The sequence below is a fragment of the Meles meles genome, chromosome 6 (assembly GCF_922984935.1).
Source record: "Meles meles chromosome 6, mMelMel3.1 paternal haplotype, whole genome shotgun sequence".
NCBI classification, from domain to species: Eukaryota; Metazoa; Chordata; class Mammalia; order Carnivora; family Mustelidae; genus Meles; species Meles meles.
The window spans coordinates 109,917,039-109,930,592 of record NC_060071.1 but is presented as its reverse complement, the minus strand read 5'-3'; the positions used below and the strand labels follow the sequence as shown (position 1 = coordinate 109,930,592).

General features: G+C 37.6%; 1 protein-coding gene across 6 annotated transcripts in view; it reads right to left on the bottom strand.

Annotated features, from left to right (window-relative positions):
* Nucleotides 1-13,554, bottom strand: part of KIAA0586 (KIAA0586 ortholog) — a 126,363-nt gene that overhangs the window by 110,457 nt on the left and 2,352 nt on the right. For all 6 annotated transcript variants that reach the window (XM_046009772.1, XM_046009768.1, XM_046009771.1 and 3 more), the window contains 5 exons: nucleotides 12,349-12,418; nucleotides 10,801-10,870; nucleotides 4,487-4,661; nucleotides 3,569-3,790; nucleotides 157-310 (listed from right to left, as the gene is read on the bottom strand). In XM_046009772.1, coding sequence (XP_045865728.1) covers nucleotides 157-310; nucleotides 3,569-3,790; nucleotides 4,487-4,661; nucleotides 10,801-10,841 — 592 coding nt within the window. In that variant the 5' untranslated portion in view covers nucleotides 10,842-10,870; nucleotides 12,349-12,418. The remainder of the gene's footprint in view (nucleotides 1-156; nucleotides 311-3,568; nucleotides 3,791-4,486; nucleotides 4,662-10,800; nucleotides 10,871-12,348; nucleotides 12,419-13,554) is intronic.

The window sequence follows — 13,554 nt, the reverse complement described above, 5'->3', positions numbered from 1 at the left end:
TGAACTGACTTAAAAATTACCTAACCTAAAGGAAAACTAATTTTATAAAACAAAGACTTAGTCTTCTACCGCCTATTAAACAAGTTTTGGGCTGACATATTGTAAAGAACATTCATAGGTAATATTTTTCATTCACAGAGAACTAGACATTTTTACCTTGTTTGGAAGCAAATGTGTTCTGTGAAGAGAGATCACTGCCACCATGATTAGAAAAGTCTGGTTTTCCAGAATACTTTTCCATTGCTCTAGAAGGGGGCATAGCAACAGGCTGAAAACTACTGGTCTTGAGCGCAGCACTAATGAAATGAGTCTGGAAGACATACAATTATTTTATTAATTTCAAATACCATTTATTTGAAAGAGTTAGATGACAAACTACATTGAAATTTATTAGAGGTCTTGAAAACAATATGTTAGATTTAATAAACGATAAGAATACATACATTACATGTAACTATCTACTATAGCAGTGATGCCACTGGGTTAAGCCTGGCTCTGTAGTGTGACCTTGATCATTTGAGTTAGCTATTCTAAACCTCAGTTTCTTCCTTTCTACTTCAGAGATGGCTTGGGGACCAGTGAGGCATGCTAGGAAATGACCAAAAGGAAGGGGTTCTAGTCCTAGATATCTACTTCAGCCAAAGAATTTCAAACCAAAATTTCTCCTCTTTTATATCCTGGATGCTTTCATTTGAAGGGTTAAAATCCTTGTTAAGCAGCATTCAAATTTGTAGTATTAATAATATATATGCATTTAAATACAAATGAGAGCTAAAATAACAATTTTCAGCACTATTTATTAAAATATCTGGAAATTATGGGCACCTGGGTGGCTCAGTGTGTTAAAGCCTCTGCCTTCGGCTCAGGTCATGATCCTAGGGTTCTGGGATCGAGCCCCGCGTCAGGCTCTCTGCTCAGCGGGAAGCCTGCTTTCCCCTCTCTCTCACTGTCTGCCTCTCTGTCTACTTGTGATCTCTATCAAATAAATAAATAAAATCTGGGGCGCCTGGGTGGCTCAGTGGATTAAGCCGCTGCCTTCGGCTCGGGTCATGATCTCAGGGTCCTGGGATCGAGCCCCGCATCGGGCTCTCTGCTCCGCAGGGAGCCTGCTTCCTCCTCTCTCTCTGCCTGCCTCTCTGCCTACTTGTGGTCTCTCTCTCTGTCAAATAAATAAATAAAATCTTAAAAAATAAATAAATAAATAAATAAATAAAATCTTAAAATATCTGGAAATTATATGTATCTAATAAAACTGATTTCAAAAGAGTCTTATGAGGTAAAGGAAAATCTAAAAATATTTACAGTTTTACAGAAGTCTTAAAAATGTGTAGAGAGAAAAAAAAATAGAGAGAGATCTGGGGCGCCTGGGTGCCTCAGTGGGTTAAAGCCTCTGCCTTCGGCTCAGGTCCTGATCCCAGGGTCCTGCGATCGAGCCGAGGCTCTTTGCTCAGTGGGGAGACTGCTTCCCTTCCTCTCTCTCTGCCTGCTCTCTGCCTACTTGTGATCTCTGACAAATAAATAAATATATAAATATTTTTTAAAAAAATGTGTAGAGATATCTCTACATAAAACAAATGGGATAGACTCAACAAATTTCATTTCATTAAGCATTTATTGAACTACTAATATATCAAATATGTCACTAACGCTTCAACTTCCCCTGTAATTATAAGCTTTATAAATAAGATGTTTGCATTAGGAAAGATCCCATTCTTCCAAACTAAGAAACTCAATGAATTTAAAAACAAAAAAAATCAATGAATAATGGACTTATTAAAAAATGGATAAATAGCAGGCAGGCATATAGTACAAGTAGGACCCTCTCTTCAAGAAATCAATGTACTTTTCAAATGTGTCATCTTTTACCTAAAGAAAAAAATAAAATGTTTTATAGGTAAAGAAATCAAGGCTCAGAAAAGGGCAGTTATTTGTAGACTAGGGACCAGCACTCTGTCAGACCCACTCCTAGCTTCTCACCATATTGCAATCAATTTCAGTTGTACATGGAGTACTTACTAAAACCTTACTCTGTATGGCCATAATTATTCCAATAAAAATACTATCTTCAAACACATGGAAAGTTCAAGCCAAGCTCTAATAAGAAGTTTTAAGAAGTACAGTATATTAGTGTTTGCTCTGTGATAACATACTGAGCTATAATAAACTTACTTTTGTATATTCTTCTGAATGTTCTATTTTAATTTTTTAAAGTTTTTAATTTGCACATTAATTAAGAAAAAATAAAAACCAATGCATTTATAATGCTGGTCACTCACTCAAAAAAAAAAAAAAAAAGTATACTGAGTACCTGAGTGCTGGCTACTGTCCCAGGACTTGGAAATTCCAAAATAAATAAGAAACTATATTACCAGTTCCTTCTGAAGATAACTCTTCTTTTTATAACAACCCAATGCCTCATATTCAAAAGGCAATTAAAAATGTTTATGCTTTTGATTAATTAAATGCAGAAGCACTATGTATACCAAATGGTTCTCATCTCATTAGAATCATTAGAGCTTTCTATTCCCAGGCCCCATCCCAGACCTGCTGTCTGAATTTCTGAGAGGTACAGGTATGTGTATTTTCATAAGGCTCTTCATGTGATTGTGATGCATATTCTCAGCCTAACAAGCACTGATGTAACAAGTCACTGAAATGCAATATGAGCCCTTTCAAAATGGTATGAAGAGAGGTGCCTGCGTGGCTCAGTGGGTTAAGCCTCTGCCTTGGCTCAGGCCCTGATCTCAGGGTCCTGGGATTGAGCCCCGCATGGGGCTCTCTGCTCAGCAGGGAGCCTGCTTCCACCTCTTACTCTCTGCCTGCCTCTCTGCCAACTTGTGATCTTTGTCAAATAAATAAAATCTTTTTAAAAAATGGTATGAACGGACGAATGGATAAGGAAGATGTGGTCCATATACACGATGGAGTATTATACCTCCATCAGAAAGGATGAATACCCAACTTTTGTAGCATCATGGATGGGACTGGAAGAGATTATGCTGAGTGAAATAAGTCAAGCAGAGAGAGTCAATTATCATATGGTTTCACTTACTTGTGGAGCATAACAAAGAACATGGAGGACATGGGGAGATGGAGAGGAGAAGGGAGTTGAGGGAAATTGGAAGGGGAGGTGAACCATGAGAGACTATGGACTCTGAAAAACAAACTGAGGGTTTTGAAGGGGCGGGGGGTGGGAGGTTGGGGAACCAGGTGGTGGGTAATAGGGAGGGCACCTATTGTATGGAGCACTGGGTGTGATGCAAAAGCAATGAATACTCTTACGCTGAAAATAAATAAATTAAAAAAAAATGGTATGAACGGAAATACCACAAAAGAAGGAAAAGCTAACTCCATGGAAATGTCTTATAGAACTAGTGGTATCTGAACCATTCTAGAATGTGCAGAGAGAGGTCTCCACTTGTACAGGAAGAATAATGAACTCAAAAATCATTACTTAAGAATGAAAACTGTTACAATGTAATGAGCTATTGCAATTATTAATGAATATTAGCTCAGGGATCCAAGTGATAAAAGACCATGGGATGTGTGCTAGCTTTATTATAGATACCTGAATATCTATTTGCTGCTGTTGTAATTTTTCAAGATGCCTAATGTGCTGCTCCATAAACACATTCATTTGCTTTTCATGATCATGACAATGTAGTTTCTCATGTTTATTCTGAATGCTTGTTTGCTGCTCTGTAACACGTTGCAACTGTTTATCAGCCTCCTGTAACTTATTCAGTAATTCTGTAACAGAATTGACTTTTGCTTCCAAATCACTCTGTACCTGAAACAATAAAATATCAAAAGACATCAAAAATACACTCAGTTACTATAAAGGCTGTTTAAAGTGACTGACAATAAAAATCACAGAAATAAAAAGAAGAAGATAGTTAGCCTTAAGTAGATTTTTTTTCTCTCATTAATGACACATTTGCAACAAAGAATTGTTTTGCTGCCAGAAATAAAATACTTAAATGATAATTAAAAAGAAGCAAATAGCAAAACAAATTAGCTTTTGATACCCCTTAATCTCAGGCTGAATTAAGTCAGCAGCCTGGAGTCCCAGACTTAGCTTGGCCACCTGTTAGCTCTGGGACCTGTGCCTACTCTGACAGTGTTTCTCAGTTTTCCATTTGCAAACAGAGGGGGGTTGCCACAGATAATCTCTGAGTTCCTTTCTAGTTCTGAAATAAAGATGACTTGTTGTCCCAGGTTGCCCAGTTCTCAGGGTTCCCTGGATGTGATATTTTCAGGCTGAAACCAGGCAGTCCTAGGTTGTCTAGCATTATCACAGCAAGGCAGGGGTACGTCTCAACTCTGAGAGGTAATATACAAACACAAATAGGAAAACTCTTTCAAACTGAGACCAACCAGAATGACCCTGGCCTACAGCTGGATATGACCATTTATACACTCAGTTCCTCATAAGTATTTTTACATTTGACAAAGAAGCTGCAAATATCTGGGGAGAAAATTATACTTTGATCAGAGGGGCTGCCGTAGCGATGGCAGCTGCAGTAGCTGCGGCTACAGTTGTAGCTGAATCAATTCCGCTGGGTGAAATTCTCGTCTCCTGAGTAGCAGCATCCTTTTCTGGGCCTGCATCTTCTAAAAGCTGTACCTTTACTTCCTTAAACACAGGCATGTTTTGAGCTCTGTAAATGAAAGAGGAATAGAAATATATTCAGTAAGCCACACTGAGCCATTTCAAGAAGCATCCGTGGTGATAAATTGCTGAAGGTGGGTTTGCTTGATTTTTTTCAAAAATTGAATCACTTGGTTTTCCATATCGGGATCTAATCAGTCACTTGGTTAATGAAATCTATGAAAGGTCGCTATAGACTAAAGATATAAGAAGATAATTCCTGGAAGGCTGTGATATTTCAGAAAATAAGGCTTGCACATATGAAAAAGATGTGGGCACAATTACAAAGATATATAATCAAGGACAAATGCAAAACATGCAGAAAAGGTTCTAAGAATGCAAGTAACCATGTTTTACTTCCAAAGGAAGACAACCCAAGAGAAATTGTTCAAACTGCTAAAAAAAAAATGTTGTTTTTTTTTTTAATTCTAGCTCATTTCGATTTAATAAATGCCACAAAGTTTGTTAAAACAGGGCATAAAACAGGCTGAAGCAATTTGGATTAATACATACATATTTACAATGAGAGATTTAACTAAGTAAACACTAAGAAAAAAGGAAAAAAAGGCTCAATTTTGTTATATATTTGCCCTAAACAACAACAACAACAACAACAATGAAAGGAACCAGACAAAACTGCAGAGTCCCTAGGTAAGTCTAAGTAAGATCAGAAGGAATGCCCTCCATCTCTAACTGCTGGATTTCTCTTCGGTTTTCTAAGAAGACCCAGAGCAGCTCTTAAGCTTACTCCTATTTGATATTTCCTCATTTCTACTAGGAGCATCATTTTTCTCTGTCTCAAAATTTTGAAGTTTTCTTGACTTTTCCATTCTCCTCTTACCTTCTCACATCTAAATGAGTCACCAAGTTTTGTCAATTATTTCATCACAATGGCAGGAATGGTGTCACAGAACAACGGAGTAAGGGAAACCCAATAGGCCACATATCCTAACATCCTAATGCAACAGACGAAGAAACTGAGGTCCACAGAGGTAATAGGATTTACTTGGCCAAAGTCACAGATACAGTAAGGCACAGTTGGCTTATGATTCCTAGAGATGGTCCCACAACATCTAGATCTCTCAGAATAATACTTCTCCCTTCATGCTTCTGCCTCTGGTTAAAAAAAAAAAAAAAAAAAAAAAAAAAAAGCTTCACCATCTCTTGCCAACTATTTCATTCTTGTAGATTGTACTCCTTCAGAAACTTCCCAACCATATTTCTCCACCATTCAAAAATCTAAAATCGTTCCTTAGAGACAAATGACTAGGCTAATTGCTTGTTTGACTGTCCACACACACCGTTCCCCATCCCTGTCTCCCTTGCTTCCTATATACACCTGTTAGTTCACACACAACCTCTCAGGAGTTACATTGCTCCTCACTGGCTACACCACACCCTTCCCACATCTGACTCCAGGATTTTTATCACTGTTCTCTCAACCTTCCTCCACTCAACTTACTATATATTCTGCTCCGTCTTTAAGATTCAACACAAGACTGAACCTTCTTCAAAAAACCTATCCTTAAACACTTTCAATTGATCTCTCCATTCAATAACTCCTTTTGCTTTTACTGCCTATACTACACAACTGAGGCTTGATAAGCAGTCACCCCATGGTTTAAATGTCTGTGCAGAACAGTTCCGTAATATATTAAATGCAATGCTGCTTCCTATCACAGTTCTAATCACTCATTCCTCCATGTATGTCCACATTCTCTCCCCAACTAAGCTCTGAGCAACCTGGGGGGTGGGGTAAGGGGCAGGGAAGGGGGGATTTCTTTTATGCCAAATAGCAACTAAGAAAGAACTAAGCACAGTAGGCACTCATTATGTATCTAACTGATTAAGTGGTGTATTAAGAAAATATAATTCAAATATTCCTATCCTTTAGTATTCCTATCTGAAGTCTGAATGTGAGTTACCCTTTAAGATCGATCATTCTACATGAATACATTAGGTGGAGCAACAAGAGAAATAATATTGTAAGATCAGACATCAGCTTCTTAATAGGCTTTTAAATTTTTTTTCTAATTATCAAATTAAATACAAATGTAAATAGCTTCCAAGTGTAAAAAACTGGGAAAATATATAACTGTCTCATTCAGAAAAATTATTTCTTCATCTTATTTTTAGAATTTTTTCTTATTCCTAAATCCTCTGAACCTGGCATTTAGACCAATACCATGAAGAAACTGCCCTCATGAAGGCCAGTAATAATTTTTGCTTAATTCAATGGACACTTTTCAGTCCTTACCTTTCTTTACCTCTGAGAAGCCTATCAAACTTAAAACTTCATTCCCATTGGGTTTATTAACACCACACACTCCTACAACTCTGGATAAACTGAGTAGCATTTAGAAGTTCACTTGCTTTTTTGCATAGCTCTTAAAGATTTGGCTTTCTTAGAGTCCTACTCTATGCCATCTTTCTTTTCACCCTCCCTGAGTCACTTCAACTGTTCCCAGAGTTCAGACCACCATTTATTTACTACTTCTTATTTGACAAAGAGAGATCACAAATAGGCAAAGAGGCAGGCAGAGAGAGAGGAGGAAGCAGGCTTCCCGCTGAGCAGAGAGCCCGATGCAGGGCTCAATCCCAGGACCCTGGGATCATGACCTGAGCCGAAGGCAGAGGCTTTAACCCACTGAGCCACACAGGCGCCCCTGTGAATTTGACTTTTATATTGAATTTCCTACTGGACATTTTAACCTGGATATCTCATAGATACCTCAAACCCCTGCATATGTCCAAAATGAAATTTATTCCCCCAAGAATTCTTTCCCAAGGATTTCCTTTCTCAGTGAATACTACGACTGACCATGCATTTATACAAGACAAAAATCTGGGATTCATCCTTAGCTCTTCCTTCACTCTCAGATCAAATCATCAATTCCTGTCAATTCTATCTCTATCCTCCAAACCTGGCTACTCCTCTCCAAACCAGCATGATTCCCACCCTCATTCCAAGACCCTCCAATGTACTGAGGACCAACTAAATCCCTCTCAAAGAGATCACCTCCAAATTTGTAGCCAGTTGGTTTCCTGGACTACAGTCCAGTCCTCTTCCAATTCATCTTTTGACATTGCTATCTCAGTGAGCCTTTTAAGAAATACATATCATACCTTAACATTTTAAGATGATTTGCCCTTTCTCTCCTTTAAAGAAGTATAACTTGGGGGGGCGCCTGGATGGCTCAGTGGGTTGGGCCTCTGCCTTCGGCTCAGGTCATGATCTCGGGATCCTGGGATCGAGCCCCGCATCGGGCTCTCTGCTCAGTGGGGAGCCTGCTTCCTCCATTCTCTCTGTCTGCCTACTTGTGATCTCTGTCTAATGAATGGATAGAATCTTTAAAAAAAAAAAAAAAAGAAGTATAACTTAGCCCCTTGCATCCTCTCCATCCACATGTAAGGACATTCTACCCTGTCTTAGACACTCGGGCCAGAATCTTTACTCAGACTCTAGTCTATTACTTTTGATTAGTATAGATTTAGAGCAATTATATCAAATAGGACAAATTCTCCATCATTCCAGTTTTTCCACCCAAATTAGGTATTCTCAACTATGTGTATTCTATATGTCTGTATTCTTTATTTTTTAGGATTTTATTTATTTATTTGACAGAGATCACAAGTAGGCAGAGAGGCAGGCAGAGAGAGAGGAGGAGGAAGCAGGCTCCCTGCTGAGCAGAAAGGCCAATCTGGGGATCAATCCCAGGACCCTGAGATCATGACCTGAGCTGTAGGCAGAGGCTTTAACCCTCTGAGCCACCCAGGCACCCCTCTATATGTCTGTATTCTTAAAATTAATTATTATTAATTTAATAATAAATATATATAATAATATAATTATATATATATATATATATATATATATATATTCTCAACTATATGTCCTTCCAGGTAAATTTTAGAATCACTTTGCCAAATTCCATCTACCATTCTCTAAAACCAGTACGTAAGCCAAGCAGAGAAAGTCAATTATCATATGGTTTCACTTACTTGTAGAACATAGGAATAACATGGAGGACATTAGGAGAAGGAAAGGAAAAGGGAAGAGGGGGAAATCAGAAGGGGAGATGAACCATGAGAGACTGTGGACTCTGAGAAACAAACTGGGACTTATAGAGGAGGGAAGGGGGGATGGGGCGATTCAGGAGCCTGGTGGTGGGTATTGAGGAAGGCACATATTGCATGGAGCACTGGGTGTTATATGTAAACAATGAATCTTGGAACACTACATCAAAAACTAATGATGTATTATTGTATGGTGACTAACATAACACAATAAAAAAATTAAAAATAACAAAAAATTAAAAAATAAAACCAGTAAATTCAAGTGACATTGACTACAGCAAAATCTGTCTCTTGAGACATAAACTGTCTTTTAACCCAACATGAGAGTCATTTTTATGTTTCTGATTCAATTATTCTCTACACTGCAACCGCCTTCTCACAACGCTTCCTACTCTGTTTTTTTTTTTTAATTTTTTTTTTATTTATTTGACAGAGAGAGATCACAAGTAGATAGAGAGGCAGGCAGAGAGAGAGAGAGGGAAGCAGGCTCCCCGCCGAGCAGAGAGCCCGACGCGGGACTCGATCCCAGGACCCTGAGATCATGACCTGAGCCGAAGGCAGCGGCTCAACCCACTGAGCCACCCAGGCGCCCCATCCTACTCTGTTTTTAATTCTGTTCTTTCATCCTGAAATGGGGAAAGATCTACTGTCTAAGAGGGGTTAGTGTTCACTGTTACCTCTCACCATCCATTTGTTCATAAACAACTTCTCCTTCCCTGATCTGAGAGTTCTGAGAGGTCTCAGAGATTTCCATTAGGAGAGTTCTGACTTGAAGGCAAGTTGGTAAGGTCCTTACTGCAGGTCAGCTGCATTAGAAGTGACACTCCCTTTTGGTCCAAATGAGTCAGATGTAATCTGCAATTTTTGGTTCAACTGTAGAACTTGAAAGACTGCACCACTCCTCATGCTCTTACTTTTGCTTTCTCTTACGTATTTATAAGGCCCAGAACACAATCTACCATCCAAATTCCTCTCTGAACCACATCACATATTGGGAATTGCAGGCTGAACAAAGGTAAAGAGGAAAAATATGATGAGGCCAAACAACCAGCTCTTAAACTCCGGCTGGCTCAGACCACACTCTTGTGGTTTAGAGACATTTTTAATTTTTGTTAGTTCAATGTTTCCCAGAGTGTAATACATTTGCCACAGATAGCCGTAGGTGGAAAAATAATAATTTTGTTATTTTAGTTGTTGTATATCATTTTAATTGTAGTATTTAAAAAATGGTTTTCCATTTTGAAGTAATATAAAAATTTCCTTTTTGAATAAAATGAGAGTTCGAGATGAAGTAAAAATTTTACTTATTTTCTAAGGGGCCTTCCAGACTGTTCTAGGCCAGGAGTAGAATAGATTTAGCCTAAGAATATGTATCTCATCCCATATCTGCTAATGATAAAAATAATAAAAACTGCCTCCAGAGTAGTGGAGATGCATGCCTAGCATTGCGCTGTTGTTAGGGTTGGTTTTGTATTTCATTGATATTTAAAATAAACTAGGGAGGGACCACTTCGATGGAGTAGTAGCCATGGTCTCCTTTCGCTCCATCCAGATGCTAACCTTATCCTTTTATTAAATCTTGACCAGGAAAAATTTAAATGGCCTTAGACAGTAAATAGGAAGTATTATGTACTTGACCATTGCTACAAGTAGTATAGTGAAGTGATTAAGAGAGCAAACTCTATAAAGGCAGAGTGCCTAGGTCTGAATCCCAGCCCAGTGAAAACTTGCTAAATGGCCTTGGGGAAATCAATCTCTGTGTGCCTCAGTTTCCTCATCTATAAAATAGGGATTCTGTAAAATTGGGATGTGATAGCATCTACTTCATTGGATTTTATGAGCATTAAATAAGTTAATGCATATAAAATCCTGAGACAGTACTTCTTCTATAATAACTATTCACAGCTATTGAGTATTTTATACATATCAAGCACTATGAAAAATGTTTTATATATATTTCATACATTGAAAAGAACGTTTTTCCTATGTCCAAAATGTAACTGAAGCTGATTTTAGAGAACCACATAAAAACATAAGAAATGGCCCACTTATTTTCTGTAAATGAAACTTACTTTTGCTTTAAAGCTGCTCTTAAAGTATCTTTCTGTCCCATGGTGTAGCAAGAAATAAAGATGTCATTTGCTGCAAAATTAAAACATGAAACATACTTCAGATTCCTAAAAATTTGTTAAATTTTAGTAAGCTATCCCAAACAGCTTTTTAAACTAATAAGAGAATGGTCAGGAATTCAGCAATAAGATTTCTCAATTTTAAAAAAATGCAAGGAACTGGGGCACCTGGGTGAATCAGTAAGTTAAGCATCCAATTCTTTTTTTTTTTTTAAGATTTTTATTTATTTATTTGACAGAGATTACAAGTAGGCAGAGAGGCAGGCAGAGAGAGAAAGGAGGAAGCAGGCTCCCTGTGGAGCAGAGAACCCGATGTGGGGCTTGATCCCAGGACTCTGGGATCTGACCTGAGCCAAACACAGAGGCTTTAACCCACTGAGCCACCCAGGTGCCCCGTTAAGCATCCAATTCTTGATTTTGGCTCAGATTATGATCTCAACGTTGTGAGACTGAGCCCCGTGACAGGTTCTGCACTGGGCACAGAGCCTGCCTGAGGTTCTTACTCTCCCTCTCTCCCTTCCCCTTCTCCCCCTCTTATAAAAAAAGTGCAAGGAACAAATTAAATGAACGCATAATAATAGTAATAACCCTAGACGATAGGGGAAAAATGTATCAAAAATATCTGGGGATAAATTGGAGACATTCTGCTCAAACTTGAAAGAGAAAACTGCTTAGATAAAAATAAAGCTACATAGAAAAAGTCACTAAGGGGCGTCTGGGTGGCTCAGTGGGTTAAAGCCTCTGCCTTTGGTTCAGGTCATGATGCCAGGGTCTTGGGATTCAGCCCCGTATCAGGCTCTCTGCTCAGCGGGGAGCCTGCTTCGCCCCCTCTCTCTCTGCTTCCCTTTCTGCCTACTTGTGATCTTTGTCTGTCAAATAAATAAAATCTTTAAAAGAAAAAAAGAAAAAAGTCACTAAATATTTCCTCAAAGCATATTTTTAACCTATTATCTTACAAAAGACTACTCAAAACTTGAATTCAGAGTTTATAAATTTTTTTTAATAAATACTTAACACCAAACTTATGGAACAGGTTAGTAATAATAAAATTACCTTTATGACTGTAAACCTTTTTCTGGTTTTTAAAGATTCCATTAACAGCTTATTAAGATGAAATAATCAAAATAATCAGAAAAAATAATAAGTCTTTTTAATTAAGGTCTTTAAAAAAAATCAATGAATGTCTTAAAATGTAAAAATATAAAATCCTATCCTTACAAAGAAAATCCTGACACATAAAACGTAAATGAACTACAAAGGCATGCTAAGTGAAATAAGACAATCATAAAACTAGATAGACTTGAAATAGAGAGTTAGTATTTAATGAGTACAGGGTTTTGACTGGAGAAGATGAAAAAAGTCTGGAAACGGATGGTGGTGATAACTGCATAAGGGGAATATACCTAATGCTACAGAACTATACACTTAAAGTGATAAATATCATTGTGTATATTTCACCGCAGTAAAAAAAAAAAAAATCTACCTTTTTACCTTTTTGGTTGTTGCTCTCTTCCAGTTTCTCCAAAGGCAATCCTTGCACTGCAACATCCTTAGAAAAATCCTTTGGGATATGAAAGGAAAAATGAAAGGCTAGAAAACCTTTATGATTTATTACTTACCAAGTACCATTTACTAGCTAAGTGACAAGAGGGTAGGATCATGTGTTTTTATACCCTCGATTCCCAGAACCACCACAATGCTTGGGTACCTCGAAGGTACTCAAGGATTTGTTGAATGAGTAAATAAACGAGCAAGCAATGTGGTCCTAAAATTCAGACTCAGATCTCCATTTGCCATTTCTAGCAGAGGGAGTCATGTAACAATTAAGTTGCTACAGTTTAATGTGAAAATCTGATTCATTTTGAGTCAAATGGAGTGCATGAGGATGGCCAACACAAGGCACATCACAAAGTAATCACTGTGTTTTTTATCCCTGAGCTCAAAATGTAGTTTCAGAAGGCTTCTCCACAGGCAAACAGCTTTCTGTTCACATATGTAACCCTAGACTTCATTTCTAAGATTCTATTCAGTGCTAAGACATCTTGACGTTTTAAGTACCAGGTTTATTCAACATTGGTCTTCCCATTCCTTAGATACATCAATTTTTCCCCCTGCTAAATCAGAAAAGGGTAAAGAGAAAATCATAAAAGGAAGGTGATCAAGCTATCTCCTGACAAACAACTGTTAACTTTCTAAAAACAGTCAATGAGGCTAACAATATAATAGAATGCACTTGGGACGTTAATACAAAGACCTCCTACAAATGAGTAAGAAAAAGTATAGCACAGAAATATGTAAGTCACAAAAGAATAAAGATGGCAATATACATGGAAAAAATTTCCCCCTCGGTAATAACAAAATGAAGACAAAACAAAATGAGATGCTTTCTTTACCTATCAAAATGGCAAAGTTTTGTGGTTTTGTTTTTTGGTTTTTAGGTTTGTTGGGTTTTGTTGTTGTTGTTGTTGTTGTTGTTGTTTTTTGTCTAATTCTAATGTCTCATATTGGTAAAGCTAAGAGAAAATAATACCACTAATTCTATTCATGATCTTGCTGAAGAACGTATATTGATACAGTCTTTCCAGAGGTAATTTATATAATAGCACATCTATCTGGGAAATTATTTAGAGAATGGAATTCAAATACCATTAATCATTAAATAAGGCATACTCAAAAAAGAAACAAAAACACCAACCC